This window comes from Spea bombifrons, chromosome 5, assembly GCF_027358695.1.
Source record: "Spea bombifrons isolate aSpeBom1 chromosome 5, aSpeBom1.2.pri, whole genome shotgun sequence".
NCBI classification, from domain to species: Eukaryota; Metazoa; Chordata; class Amphibia; order Anura; family Pelobatidae; genus Spea; species Spea bombifrons.
Window position 1 is genome coordinate 81,837,533 of NC_071091.1, and position 14,384 is coordinate 81,851,916.

Consider the following 14,384-nt stretch of genomic DNA (forward strand, 5'->3'; position numbering starts at 1 on the left):
GCCCAGTTCTGATCTACATGCTGGGTCCGATAACCAGTAAAGCCTTTATCACCATTTACCTAAGTAGTCAATGTTGCAACTACTGTAAAATAATCCAATGTGAAAGATTGTAATACCGACCATTTAAATCTGTTGCCTTTAAGCTAATTGCTTTTGTAGTACTGCTACAGGTATAGGTATCTATACGTAACCAGAAAGTCTGCTGTATGTATTACATAACATTTATTTCAATGGCGCCAGCAGATTGCATAGCAGTGTTATAGTAGGGATAATACAATATTTAACTAAGTCAATTTAAAATTACAATAACATTAACATATATTAAAACATATTAGTACAAAAAGAAGAAGAGGGCCCTGAGTTTACAATCTATTGGGTGGTATATGTATGTATGATTCTGGTTTAATAAGTAAGCTTCAAATACATTGTTATCAGTCTGGTACATTCAAAGGGTTAAACAATACAAAAAAAAGTTTTCTGTGTGAAATTGATTTAATTTAGTGCACTGTAAATATGTATAATAGATGTTTGTGTGTATACATTGTCACAGATCTTTCAAAATCCAATTGCCGAAGTTTTTCTATTCATATGTTGTTACCATGTTTTTTTTTTTTTGTTACCATTTTGGTATTTTTTTGCAATTACAAATTCTTAAGATGTTTGGAAAGCAAAATAAAATACATGGTTTTTGTATACTTGAACATTTTGTTTTATGGGATTTATTTTATCGTTGTCCATGCAAATTTGAAAACGTTGCATACAAGAAAGAAATTAAATGTAGCATAATTTAAAGATTATTCCAGATTTAAGAAATGAAACTCAAGTGTATTAGATGATATGTAGCTTCAGTTCATATGAGATTATGCTGAAAAGAATGTGAGCTGGACTCAGTGCCTTTACGACCGTAAGATATGACAGTTTTTGGGGCATAGCGCTATATTTCTTACATTGTCCTTAAAACTCAAGATGCCAACATGTCATTAGTTCTATACAGGTTACAGTTGCCTGTTATCTTCTGGTCCTTAATGAAAAGCATATTTATATCATTTAAAGTGGTCTAAACCACTTCATTATGTGGCTAGTGACTTGGGGCCTTTAGTAGTCTATGTAAATACCTATATCATTTTGAAATTAACACATTTTGGAAATCCAATACCAAGTTGCATGGTATTTACAAAGAATACATTTGCTTTTTCATAGAAACTTGTGTATTAACTGTAGGAAAGTATTGCGTAAAAAAGCGTAAATACCAATGCTCAGGACAGAAATATTCTATACAGCTATGGCTGATATTGCTTTCTAAACTGTTATTGATCCAGAAGTGCTCCAGACCTCTATAAGAACCCTAGCATGTAAACAAATGTACCGTATATTCCGGCGTATAAGACGACTGGGCGTATAAGACGACCCCCAACTTTTACAGTCCAAATATAGAGTTTGGACTATACTCGCCGTATAAGACTACCCCTCTACCACGGTACAACAACCAGCCAATCACGGCAAGCAATGTACCTTACCGGTGATTTGCTGGTTGATTTGCTGACATATACATACATGCACTGCCCTTACACACACACACACACACACACACACACACACACACACATATATAATATATATATCTATATATATCTACACATATGCCTGTCCATACATACACATTTATACACTGCCCTCACCACACACCCCTGCCTTTACACACACATGTATATGTATATATATATATATATATATATATATATATATATATATATATATACACACACACACACGTATGTATATATATATATACACACACACACGCGTGTGTGTGTATATATATATATATATATATATATATATATATATATACACACACCAGTGTGTGTGTGTGTGTGTATATATATATATATATATATATATATATATATATATATATATATATATATTTCTCCCCATCTCTTACCTTATCTTCTGTCTTCTTTCTTCCATCCAGTTGTGGGAGCCCGAGGTCTGGCACTTCAGACCTCGGCTTCCCTGCTCTCTAATCACTACGCGCCGGCTATTGATGCCGAGCGCCGGGACATGACATCATCCCTGCGCTCGGCATCAATAGCCGGCGCCTAGTGATTAGAGAGCAGGGAAGCCGAGGTCTGAAGTGCCAGACCTCGGGCTTCCCTGCTCCCTCATCACTACGCGCCGGCAATTGATGCCGGGCGCCGGGACATGACGGCATCCCTGCGCTCGGCATCAATAGCCGGCGCCTAGTGATTAGAGAGATTGGTGGCTTCGTGGGAACCTCCGGCTTGGTAAGTACCCGGCGTATAAGACGACCCCCCACTTTTAAGAAGATTTTGTGGGGTTAAAAAGTCGTCTTATACGCCGGAATATACGGTAAGTAGAAAACAAAATTACTCAGGTCTATTATAAGAAATCATTGTTTTATCATACTTTTATTCTGTTCAACACACTTTAGGCTTGAATGCAACTTGAGTGCTAGGAACATATGTTCTTAAACACGTAATGTAGCTATTAGAGGGTCTTCTGTGGAATGCTAGTGTATCCTATGACTGCACCAATAGGATTCCTTAAATTCATATATCGCCTATATATATAGTAAAGAACGTATACCTTAACTGAATTTAAAAGTGTATACATACTCATGGCTCCAAGAGCTCTTCCTTCCCTCCTTGAATACTGAGTCTACAGTACCTGTGACCACCATCTGTTCATCAGTCAGTACTGTATGTATATTACTTTGTTACTGAATAAATCTACTTAAAGAAGACTTAGAAGCTGTGGTCTTGATTGCTGTTTGGTCACTGGAAAAGTGTAGCCATTCAAGACAAAGAATATCTAACATATATTGACTGTTTAGTTGTCTACTAGTGATGACCCATTTTTGTTGCCTGTCGCAAACCCTTAATTTTGTTTTACACTTACGCCATGCAGGAGCAATTGGTACCATGAAGTGGAAGAAAATCAATTATATTTGAACCTGGGCTATTCATAAAAGTATAGATGTAGTTCTAAAAAGGATGAGTAGCCACAATTCTGTTGGACAACGAAGAGGAAACAACACTATGAAATCCTGTTCCAGACTTGTTCTTTGCTCAGTGAGCTTTTCCGTTTGTATAGATTTGCATGACAATGGTGAGCTTCAATGAGCACCAATATAAATGTGTACTCCTTCTCTACAGGCACTTAACTAACAACCAATAAAGTTTACGCTATAAATCAATGATTTAAATGAATGTTTCACTTTTTCTTCTACTTAAGGGTAACTATGATATTTATTCATCTATAGAGTTTTTTTTTTAGAATGTGATCAGATGTAAAGTAAGGCTATAATACATACCTCTTAACATTTCAAAACGTGAAAGAGGGACAATCGCGCAACTCCCCAATACAAGCAATTGCACTTTAACCCCTTAAGGACAATGGGCGGTCCCTAAACCCATTGAAAACAATGCATTTTGAGTCCGTACATGTACGGGCTTTGTCATTAAGGGGTTAAAATGTTGCGTTTGCATCGCCACTTAAAACACGCTTCATTTTGTCAGCACAGCCAGATATACTACTTCCATGATGCTGGCTGAGCTTCATGGGAAGTGCAGTTACAGTAGATAAAGCTGCAGATGTTAACTGTGAACTACAATTTCCATGATGCTCAGCCAGCCAGATGTCATTCATGACTAGGCATCATGGGAGTTGTAGTCCACAACTACTGATCCATCAACTAACATCATCTGATGTTAACTACAGTTCCAATGAGGCTCAGCCAGGCATACTGCTTCCATGATGATCGTGGGAAGGAAGTACAGTCAACAGTAAAGTTGCAGATGCTAGGTGTGAACTACAAATCCCGTAATTCTCTGCCAGACAGGCTTCTGCTTCTTTATTTTGGATTTATTGAAGGACTTGGTGGTACTCTTGCTCGTGCACCATCTCACTACTGAGTGCTGTATTACAACATTTTTTTCTGTGTATCCAAAATTGGGACTGTCCTGCCCAAATTGGGACAGTTGGGGGGCATGATTATGGCTAAAAATAAGGTTACTTCTGGTTTTCTACTGTAGCCTAGTGTCATCTAGTGGTAGCAGCATGAAAGGACTGAGATTGAGTTTTGTGTCACAAAAGGTAGATCTAATATGCCATATACTTCTACTGTCAGATGGAGCCTGCAGGTAAGAATCCCAAGAAATTTTTCAAGTATGTGAATGGAAAAAAGTTAAAGGTAGAGAATGTTGGTACGTTATTATCTGAAACTGGAAATTTGGTTAGTGAGGACAGAGAGAAAGCCGACATCTTAAATGCTTTTTTTTTCTTCTGTTTATACCAAGGAAGAACCAATGACGGAGCCCCTGCTGGCTAATTTTAAGGAACCGTTGCAACAAACATGGGATTGGCTGACACAAGAAAAAGTGCTCAAGCAATTAAATACTGTTAAAGTAGACAAGGCCCCTGGACCGGATGGTATACACCCAAGGGTACTGAAGGAACTAAGCCTAATTCAGGCCCAACCATTATTACTAATCTTTAGGGATTCTTTCAGCTCGGGCATAGTTCCATTAGATTGGCGCAAGGCAGATGTTGTGCCCATATTTAAAAAGGGATCAAAATCTCAACCGGGCAATTACAGGCCAGTAAGCTTAACATCGGTAGTGAGGAAATTATTTGAAGGGTTGCTAAAGGTATACATTCAAGATCATATCTTGATCCGTAATCCAATTAGTAGAAGTCAACATGGATTTGTGAAAGACCGGTCTTGTCAAACCAACCTATTAGCATTCTATGAAGAAGTTAGTAAAAACATAGACCTGGGGTTGGCTGTAGATGTGATTTATCTGGACTTTGCCAAGGCGTTTGATAAGGTTCCGCATAAAAGGCTACTCTATAAATTAACAGAAATAGGCTTAGGGGCAAATGTCTGTATGTGGATCAGAAATTGGCTAAAAGATAGAATGCAGAGGGTTGTGAATGGATGTTTCTCAGCCTGTACGCAGGTATTAAGTGGAGTGCCTCAGGGGTCTGTCCTCGGTCCTCTTCTTTTTAATTTATTTATAAATGATCTCCCAAGCTGCATTAAGAGCCATGTCACAGTTTTTGCTGATGACACAAAATTAGGCCGGGTAATTCAGACTAATCTTGATGTTTCTTCATTGCAGGAAGATGTAGACAGAGTTGGGGACTGGGCGTGCAAGTGGCAGATGAGGTTCAATATAGAGAAATGCAAAGTTATGCATTATGGTAAAAATAATAAAAATGCAACCTATTCTTTAACTGGAATATCCTTGGGGGAAACTACCAATGAGAAGGATTTAGGAATAACGGTTGACAACAGACTTGACAACAGTGCGCAATGCCAGCAAGCAGCTGCGAGGGCCAATAAGGTTTTGGCATGCATAAAAAGAGGTATTGATTCAAGGGAGGAGGATATCATCTTGCCTCTTTACAGGTCATTGGTAAGACCTCAACTTGAATATGCGGTACAATTCTGGGCACCGGTCCTTAAAAAGGACATTATGGAATTAGAAAAAGTGCAAAGGAGGGCTACGAAATTAATAAGGGGATTGGGAGATACTAGTTATGAAGAGAGACTAAAAAAGTTAAAATTATATACACTGGAAAAACGGCGTCTCAGAGGGGATATGATAACATTATACAAATATATGCAGGGCCAATATAAAGAGCTCTTCAGTGACCTGTTCATTAACAGAAATATACAAAGAACAAGAGGTCACCCTCTGAGACTGGAAGAGAGCAGGTTTCATAGAAGACAAAGGAAGGGATTCTTCACAGTGAGAACAATTAAGGTATGGAATTCACTTCCAAGGGAGGTGGTGTTATCCAATACATTAGATACCTTCAAAAGGGGCCTCGATATTTTCTTAGAAAGGCACGATATACAGTGATATAAATAGAATAACATTAATATTTTAAAGCTTCTTGATCCAAGGAGAAATCCGATTGCCTCTTGGAGTCAAGAAGGAATTTTTTCCCCTGATGGCAGAATTCGAAGTAGCTTAATTAGGGTTTTTTTTGCCTTCTTTTGGATCAAGAATAGAAAGGTTAGGTAGAAGGGTTGAACTTGATGGACTTAGGTCTTTTTTCAACCTTATGAACTATAAACTATAAACTATAAGTAATTGCAGAGTATTTGAGAGAGATCTTTGATCCATGCCTATATTACAGGCAGAGGTAGGCATACATTTCCAAAGAGCACTGATGATCTCTTTTGCATATGTGCAAAAATTCTCACAGAAACTCTCCAACATCTTGCCTTCCCAGAAGAGTGGAAACTGTTATAGCTACAAAGGTGGACCAACTACATGGTGTACGGGGTTAGCATTCCTGTGCAGGAGTGTTTTTAAGTTAGCGTGTGGGTGTCTTACTGTTTGTGAGCATATGATGTTAGCAAATGTGAGTCTGTTATTGTATGGTGTTAGAGTGTGTAAGTGTATAGTGTTAGCGTTAGTATATGTGTGTTAGTATTTGGTGTTAGTCTGTGTGTGCTAGTCGCTGTTGGTGTTATGGTCAGGTGTCCCAATACCATATAGTGTATATTGAGTTTGGTGTGATGTTACTGTATTGCATTAGCATAAGTGTGTGTATTGGTGTATGGAGTTAGCATGTCTGCACATGTTAATGGTGTTAGCGTGTGTTTTAGTGTTTGCTTGCATTCCTGTATATGTGTGTTAGTATTTGGTGTTAGCATGTGTGGGTGGGCGGTTGTCAGTATATGATGCTATAGTGAGTTTGTGGATTGTATGGGTGTTGGAGTGTCAGGGGTGAGTGTAGGGCTAGTGGTGCTTGAAACAGGAAGTTTGACGAAGGCTGGAGGTAGAATCGGTGCATGGAAATAGTTACAATACTAGCATTAGAAATACCCCGAGGTGTCTATTATTGAAACATAATATATATAGTTTGAAGTTTTAAACTGAAGTGGCAGGCTTCAAAGATGTCCCAAATAGGACATGAGGCAGTATGGGAAAAAAATAACAATATGCTACTTGTAGTTATTACAGGGGAGGGCTGGCAGCCTAAGGCCTGGGGGGCAAGTCAAGTGAAGTGGCTCCACCCCCTCGCACTCACCTTTCACCCCTCACGCTGCTCCCATCACTATGCGGCCATCAGACTGCTGGAAAACTTATCTAAACGGCCGCTGGGTGCTGATGCCACCGGCCGGAGCTACTTTAATCCTTTTTTTATTTAAAAATAAATAAATAAAGTATTAAAGTAGCGCCGGCCGGCAGCATCAGCACCCAGCGGCCATTTAGATTCGATTTCCAACAATCTGATGGCCGCATAGTGATGGGAGCAGCGTGAGGGGTGAAAGGTGAGTGCGAGGGGGCGGAGCTTTCATCCCTCACGCTGCTCCCATCACTGGGCGGCCGCTGGGTGCTGATGCCGCCGGCCGCTGATGCTGCGGGCCGGCGCTGCTTTAATACTATTCTTTTTTTTCATTTAATAGCCGATTCGGCTTGCCATATTAAATTTAAAAAAAAAGCATTAAAGTAGCGCCGGCCGGCGGCATCAGCACCCAGCGGCCGTTTAGATTAGATTTCCCCCGAGTTATTACCTTGTAACGTGCTAAAAAACATCAAAACATTGGGTATTTCTTAACTCAGGAAATATAGTAGAATCTATTTAGCAGGTTTTCCCATTAGTGTTTGCAGATGAGTACAATATTTTTCAAAAGAAATTCACCGTATTTTATATTTTTTTGTAGTGAATTGGATGGTATGATAATAGTAATGGTATCTTATTAAAGCCTTGCTTGTCCTGAAAAAAAAAATATATATATATATATAATGAGTGTAGGTGCACTACGCGAGAAAGAAGGAAACGCCTCACAAATGTTAATACAGCCTTTGTCACAATATGTACTACAAGTAAAAAACTGTCTTGTCATTAAGGGGTTTAAACACTCACAAAGGAGGGGACATTACTCATGAAAAAGAAATGCTGTCGCGCTTGTAATAAAAACACTCCCTGCAGTCCCTGATAGGTGTTCTCACGCTCCTTCTGTACACTGAGGAAAACCTTGACGTTAATTGTGCTATAGTTCCCGGAAGGCATAACCGTATACTGTAGAAGCACGCTGTTTATTCTAATATATCCACTGGAAGCCAACTCTGAGGCAATCCTATGATGAATAGGAGAAACGTTCCTTCATTGAGTACATCTTTAAAATGTGAAAACAATTGGTTTATGGAGCAGGAGAATGATCTGAAGCACACAAGCAGGTCTCCCTCTGAATGACTCAAAAGGAACAAAATTACGTTTTTTTGGAGGCCTAGTCAAAGTCCTGGCTTAAATCTGATTGAGATGCTGTGGTATAAATTCATGCTCAAAAACCCTTCAAAGTGGCTGAATTAAAACAAACTTACTCCGCAGAGATGGAGCGCAGTTATCACAAACGTTTTATTGCAGTTGCTGCCGTTAATGATGGCACAACCAGTTATTAGGTTAAGGGGGGGATTACTTTTTCACATGGGTTGCAATGGTTTTGATTAACTCTTTATCTTCAATATTTTAATATACAACTTTAATTATAGCAAAACCACAAAAATTGCCGTGGGAAAAAAACCCCCAACCTCAGGCACTCAAAAGGTTAAAGGAGGCCTAGCCACAGCATTGTGATGGATTTAATGTTGAAATCATGACAGCCTAGAATGTCAATATAGACGTGAAGAGGTTAATAGTTTTTTTTTTTAAAACTATAGAGATAATGCATGGAAATGAAAGGGCAATTGTATAGCAAAATCTGGGGTTAAGGAGGTTACAGCAAAAAGCTGGGGAAGGGGTTAACGACACTTTAATGTATGCATTTTGCAGTAAAATGACATGACTGTTCCATTAATTATATTACATAAAAGTTATTATTCTATTGACCACATATGTAGCTATACATATATTTATGTCGTTATTACATTACATCCCGGCCTGCAGCATAAAGGGAAGAGTGGTATTTTGATTGGGTTTTTAGATGCAATGTTACTTTAAAGAGGGAAAAAAGCACGCTATATGGAAACCAATTTGAGGTAATTAATGAATATCCTTCACAGGTTATAAATCAGTTCTGTGATTTATCAACAATCTCTTGAAGTTCTTAAACGTTTTGTAGAAGCTGTGGTATAATTCTGGTGGTTTTCCTCCCACCTGCAAAATTACTTTTATTTAAACACCAAATAATAACTTAATTTTGTAAGGCAGCCTGCTTTGTTTTTTGATCATGGCAGAAGCTATAGCATCAACTTCCTCTTCAGGCTCTTCTCTTAAAGACTTTACTTGCCCGGTTTGTAAGGATGTCCTGCAAACACCTGTGCGGACGCAGGGCTGTGAGCATATGTAAGTCACACTGAGATTGCAAGCACTACAATCTTACTGTCTCGATGTGTAATTTATAATTGGTACACTTGGTGGTATTTAAGTGTATGATAATATATGAGCAAATTAAGGTTTGCATCTGACACCCAATGGGTTAAGGTTTTGTGTGTATTTAGATTATTGATTTAATTTCAGAATTCTATCTTTGTTACAAAGTAAGAAGCCATGTTTTTCTAGGACACAGATTTAAAATGCTCTCCTTTTGTAAATGGGGCTTTCAGCGTGCAGAAGGGAGTACATTGCACATGTATAACTCACACATACTGCAGGGTAGCAGTTTATCTGCAGTAGTTGGCAAACATGTCTTGGAGAAATATCTGGCCACCATAAATTAAATGATGGTTGGGTTTTTGTTTTAACCCCAACAGTGCCAGCTACATAGGAGATAAATAGTAGGCATATTATGCTTAGAATCTCCTATGTAGTGCTGCGTATCATATGAGCGCTGAAAATGGAGAAACCTGAGGGGCACAGGGATTTGAGTGTCAATAGGTGAGCTGCCCCTCGAGTAAGGAGCCCTGGGGGCATTTATTACATTGAACATTTCTCCTTATGAAACTGGCTGGGATTCTTGTTGCGAAAACTGACCCTTTACTGAAGTTTGTGGGGTTTTTCTCCTTTTGCCATACATTTAAGTATCTATGGAACTAGCTTAAAGGTGTATCTGCTGTCAGAAGCTGTATACGACAAATGTTCGTAAAACCGTTTGCCTAATAAACTTTATCAACCGTAACTGCAACTTTCCAATAAGGAAGTCAGAGCGAAAATTTGCAAATATTCCATACCATTTATCTTAACTTGTCATATCTGTAAGAGAGATTTCTAGACCGTTATCTAGATAGCTTTGTAGGGTTATTATACATAATGACATGTAATTATGTATAGTAACCCTACAAACTGATACAAAAATAATCTGTACTGTTTTACGCGCTTCTATAGGACTCTATCTCTTTATTGCCTCTAATATTATCTTCTCTTACCTCATACTTTGGTCTCGCGCTGTCTCGCTCTCCCACGGATGGGCACACCTTGGTGATCTCCAACTTTGGTAACATCCGTGTTTGGCCGTCGCCTCTTATCCTGCTCCGTTCTATATACCCAGCCAACATTCATCTCCATTACACTTCTGGACCCAATTTAGAATCCTAACTGGCATACAAAGCTCTTCATCGTTGTTCCCCCACCTAAATCCCCTCACTTATATTCAAATATGTGCCTACATCTCTGCTCATCTTCTAATATCTAACCTCATTCTCATAAACATGTTATTAACATGCCTATATTTACCTTATTCTGATGTTTCAGCTTTTGCAGGAAATGCTTAGTGACAGCCACAAGAACAAGGGGTGCAATTTGTCCCCTATGCCGTGGAGCAGTAAGTGAAAGGGACAGATTTGCACCAACAAGAGCTTCTGATGTTGAAATAGAAATGAAAAGGCTATCCGAGGAATGCATGTTCTGTGCCAAACGGGTAATGTTGATACAAAATCTGGATGTTGGCTCAGACATAGGGTAGACCGTGTATGCGTTTATGTGCCTGCTAATATCTTTCTATGGCTTAATTAACGAACCTTTGTAGGTAACGATAGTGATGCGTAATTTTTGCAATACACACTTTTTACATTTTAGATCTGTAAGTTTCTATTGCACATATGTACAGTTGTCTTCTAGAACTCAAAATGACAAAGCTGCGTTTTACATGGTCACAAGTGTAGCCCAGTACGATGCTGTCCTCATCAATTCACTTCCATATCTTCCCCCAATGTGTGTGCTTTCTTAGCACGTTGAACACTGTTAATACCCTCAGGCTGCAAAAGTACAGTATTTTAGGCTAAACTATGGGATTTCCATGAATAGGTCAAGCTGAACTACATGAGGCTGCATTACAAAACATGTAAGAAATACCAGGAAGAATTTGGAATTCTTCCGAAGGATCCAGTGCTACAGATCAAGGCAAACCCCTCTAAACCGTGAGACACTTTCTTATTGGTATAAAGCAGATTTATTAATTTTTTACCCAGATAATATTACATCTGAAATATTTGCAGGATGGAGCCAACATACAAGTGTCCGATGTGTGAAAACCGAAATCTAAGTAGAAGAGGCTTGCTGGACCACTGTAACAATGTGCATTCTCATCAGATCATGGAAGCGGTAACTATTTGGTGGTGTACATTATGTTCATTTTTTTCTGCTCAATGAATTTTGGGCATTTTGCTACGTACTGTATATTCTGTAATGCTCAGTATAAATTACAAAACTAGTCTTTTGAAATGCTGTTTAAGATCATTCATCCCAGGTAAGGCAAGCAGCATTCCTCCATATAGCAGCAAATGGAATGATCCGGTTCACAATAGGATCTTTTGGATATGAAGCCCTAAGAAAGATAGAGCAAATTGCTTTATATGAGTCGAAATAAACATTCACATAAGTAAGAAACATCAGGCACATATGTTTCCAAATTCTTTGTAGTGTTTTGCATTAATTGATGTTCCCCAGTTAGCTGCTGCTAAAGCTTGTATGTACCAAATGTCCAATTTTCAATGTGACCTCTCAGTTCACAGGTTTCATTTATTTGTTGGAATCCAACCTCAACCATGATGATTAACAAAAGTAAATGTTAATTGTGCAAATTTTTATTTGTAGGTCTGTCCAATTTGTGTATCTTTGCCATTGGGGGATCATTATCAAAGAAGTGGGAACATAGTTGGACATCTAAATGCAAGACATCGGTTTAATTATGAAGAATATATGGTAAATAACAATGTATGGTGTTTAATTTTTTTTTTTTATTTTCACTGTAAAGTTCTATATCCAGATTACTTTTTTTTAAAGCCATCTTCCTTTGTGACTTCTGGCAGTTCTTTAGGTAGGGCAGGAACAAACCTATAAAACCTTTACAACAACTGTTTTATTCCTGCCCTACACCAGGTAGGTGCGTATGGCCTTTGACTCCTTTCTTACTCTTCTTGGTAATTGAGGGATCCTAGAGCCCCCTCATAATGGTTCTGTTGGTCAGAAGGAGAGTGTTATGACTGCCTCCATGCTCCTTGAACAGACTATTGCTGTTAGCACATGGTGGGGTGTATGGAGCCCTTAGGGTGGGCTGTAAAGTCTCTCCTGTCTCCTCTGTCTGGTGTTTGGGTTCCCTTACACTGTTGGGAAGGGGGTAGTCCCTGTTTCTAGCACTCCAGCAATGCATTGGCTCATAGTCACTAGGCTTGTCAACCAGGCCTCCCGAGAATGCTAGTTCCATTATTGAAAACCCATCTTGGCTCATGTCATGTTTTGCTGTCTGTTGTGTTTGGAGAGGTCCTGTTGTCCTAGTCCCTCTGAATATTCATGTTTGTGTGGTGATAATGGTTGAGAAGCATATGTTACCCAAAAGGATGCCATGAAGTATACATCTGCTCATCTTGTAATAAGATAAGCCATGGTGTGACCACCAAGGACAAGGTCTGTTCATCATGTGCAAAATCCAGGAAAGACTCCAGGGGTTCCTTTTTCAACCTTTCATCTAATGAAAGAAGGAACTTGGAGGATGTATACTACACAGTTGAGGAAGTTTGCAGATATGTTACTGTCATGGTAGCTGCATTAGGGATGCTGGAAGTAGGTAAATGAGGGGGGGGGAAATTGATTACATGTTTGCAAGTTACACTAAGGTGCATAATGCATTTGAACCAATGATCCTAGACAAGTAGAGTCATCTTGAAAAGACACTGAGTTCAGAGAGTTAGTGTTAACTTTGATATGGCACTGCATTAGGTTCCTAGAGTGGATGATACTGTGTGGAAGACAAACCGTAAGTCAATCATTCTTTTGGGAGACTCAGACCTCAACATTTCCTCCTCAGTGTTTGACAGGAATGTCTCTTCCATCTAGTGTAACGTTTTGTCTTCATTGGTTGCTAGGAGCCCCTTCATCTCTCCAGAGGTCTCTCTAAAATGGATTGTCATCACCACCGATGTGAGCCAGCTTGGCTGGGTGTCATGTCCTGGCATTTCAAACATGTCAGTGCAATCATTACTGAGCGTTGCAGCCAGACAAGAGGATTGAGGTAGCCTACCCTAATCAGCAGGACAGTTCAAGAATTGCTGTGCTGGAATACTTGGCTGTTCAAATTTGTACCTGGGCAGAAATCAACCTTTCCTGTCTCAGGTCTGCATTCGGTAGGCAGTGTTTCAGGTGGTTCATCAGTCACTTGAAGTATCAAGTTGTAGACCTAACTGCATTTACCTAAAACAAGAAAGTGGACCTTTTCTGTCTCTCCAGGAAGGGTTCCACTGGCCTTAAATGCCCACTCCAAGATGTGTCCTTTGGGTCAACCATTGTTGCTATCTGCCCTAACACTCTTTGTTTTTTTTCTCTGTGCTCTAGTATACAGCACTAAGCAACGTGTTTGCTCATTGGGGAAAAAATGTGATGCTGTCAAAGTTTTTCCTAAAAATAGATAAATAAAAATGTAATAGTTGCTTTTTGTAAGAAGTACGTTATTCTGAGATCTATGTGTGGAATGTTTTTGATAATGGCTGATCTGCTCTCTATTCCTCTGTAGAATGTCCACATGGATGAAGAGGCACAGTACCAGGCTGCCATTGAGAAATCAACTCAAACTGCACACATGGTGTAAATTTAGCAAAGGTTGTTTTGTGTGGTATGTTTAAATATTTTAATGTTTGTATCAGGCTAATAAAATATTTTCTAGTTTAAGTGTCTGTTTATTCCCAAGTGTGTGTGTGGGGGAACCCTGCTGGTATTTTTGAGGCAGGTATGTGGGCGTTTATATTTTTCCACTAATTAAGAAAACCAACCCATGGAAATCTGGAGATTTTGTGTACTGCGGTGGGAGGGAGGGGGTTCTGCAATAGCAAAGTTTTTATCAATGCATATTAGGTTTCCACAGAAAAACTAATTCTACATGGGTTTTATATAGTGCAAACAAATGCTTTAATGGCAAAAGATGAAAATATATTGGCGTGCTCTAACAACGGGATATATTTGCTAAAATG

General features: G+C 39.0%; 1 protein-coding gene across 1 annotated transcript; it reads left to right on the forward strand.

The window, feature by feature from the left end:
* The first annotated feature begins 9,217 nt into the window (after positions 1–9,217).
* RNF138 (ring finger protein 138) lies at positions 9,218–14,045 on the forward strand. Its single transcript, XM_053467456.1, has 6 exons — positions 9,218–9,333; positions 10,678–10,843; positions 11,230–11,342; positions 11,421–11,526; positions 12,019–12,126; positions 13,931–14,045. The coding sequence occupies exons 1-6, from the start codon at positions 9,218–9,220 to the stop codon at positions 14,003–14,005; spliced, it is 684 nt and encodes a 227-aa protein (XP_053323431.1). The 3' UTR covers positions 14,006–14,045.
* The last annotated feature ends 339 nt before the right edge of the window (positions 14,046–14,384 follow it).

Bases quoted from the DNA above. Each gene is read 5' to 3' on its own strand.
- RNF138 (XM_053467456.1), top strand. From the start codon at position 9,218: ATGGCAGAAGCTATAGCATCAACTTCCTCTTCAGGCTCTTCTCTTAAA. The intron at 11,343-11,420 runs GTGAGACACTTT...AAATATTTGCAG, and splicing joins AAGGCAAACCCCTCTAAACC to GATGGAGCCAACATACAAGT. The intron at 11,527-12,018 runs GTAACTATTTGG...TTTTATTTGTAG, and splicing joins CTCATCAGATCATGGAAGCG to GTCTGTCCAATTTGTGTATC.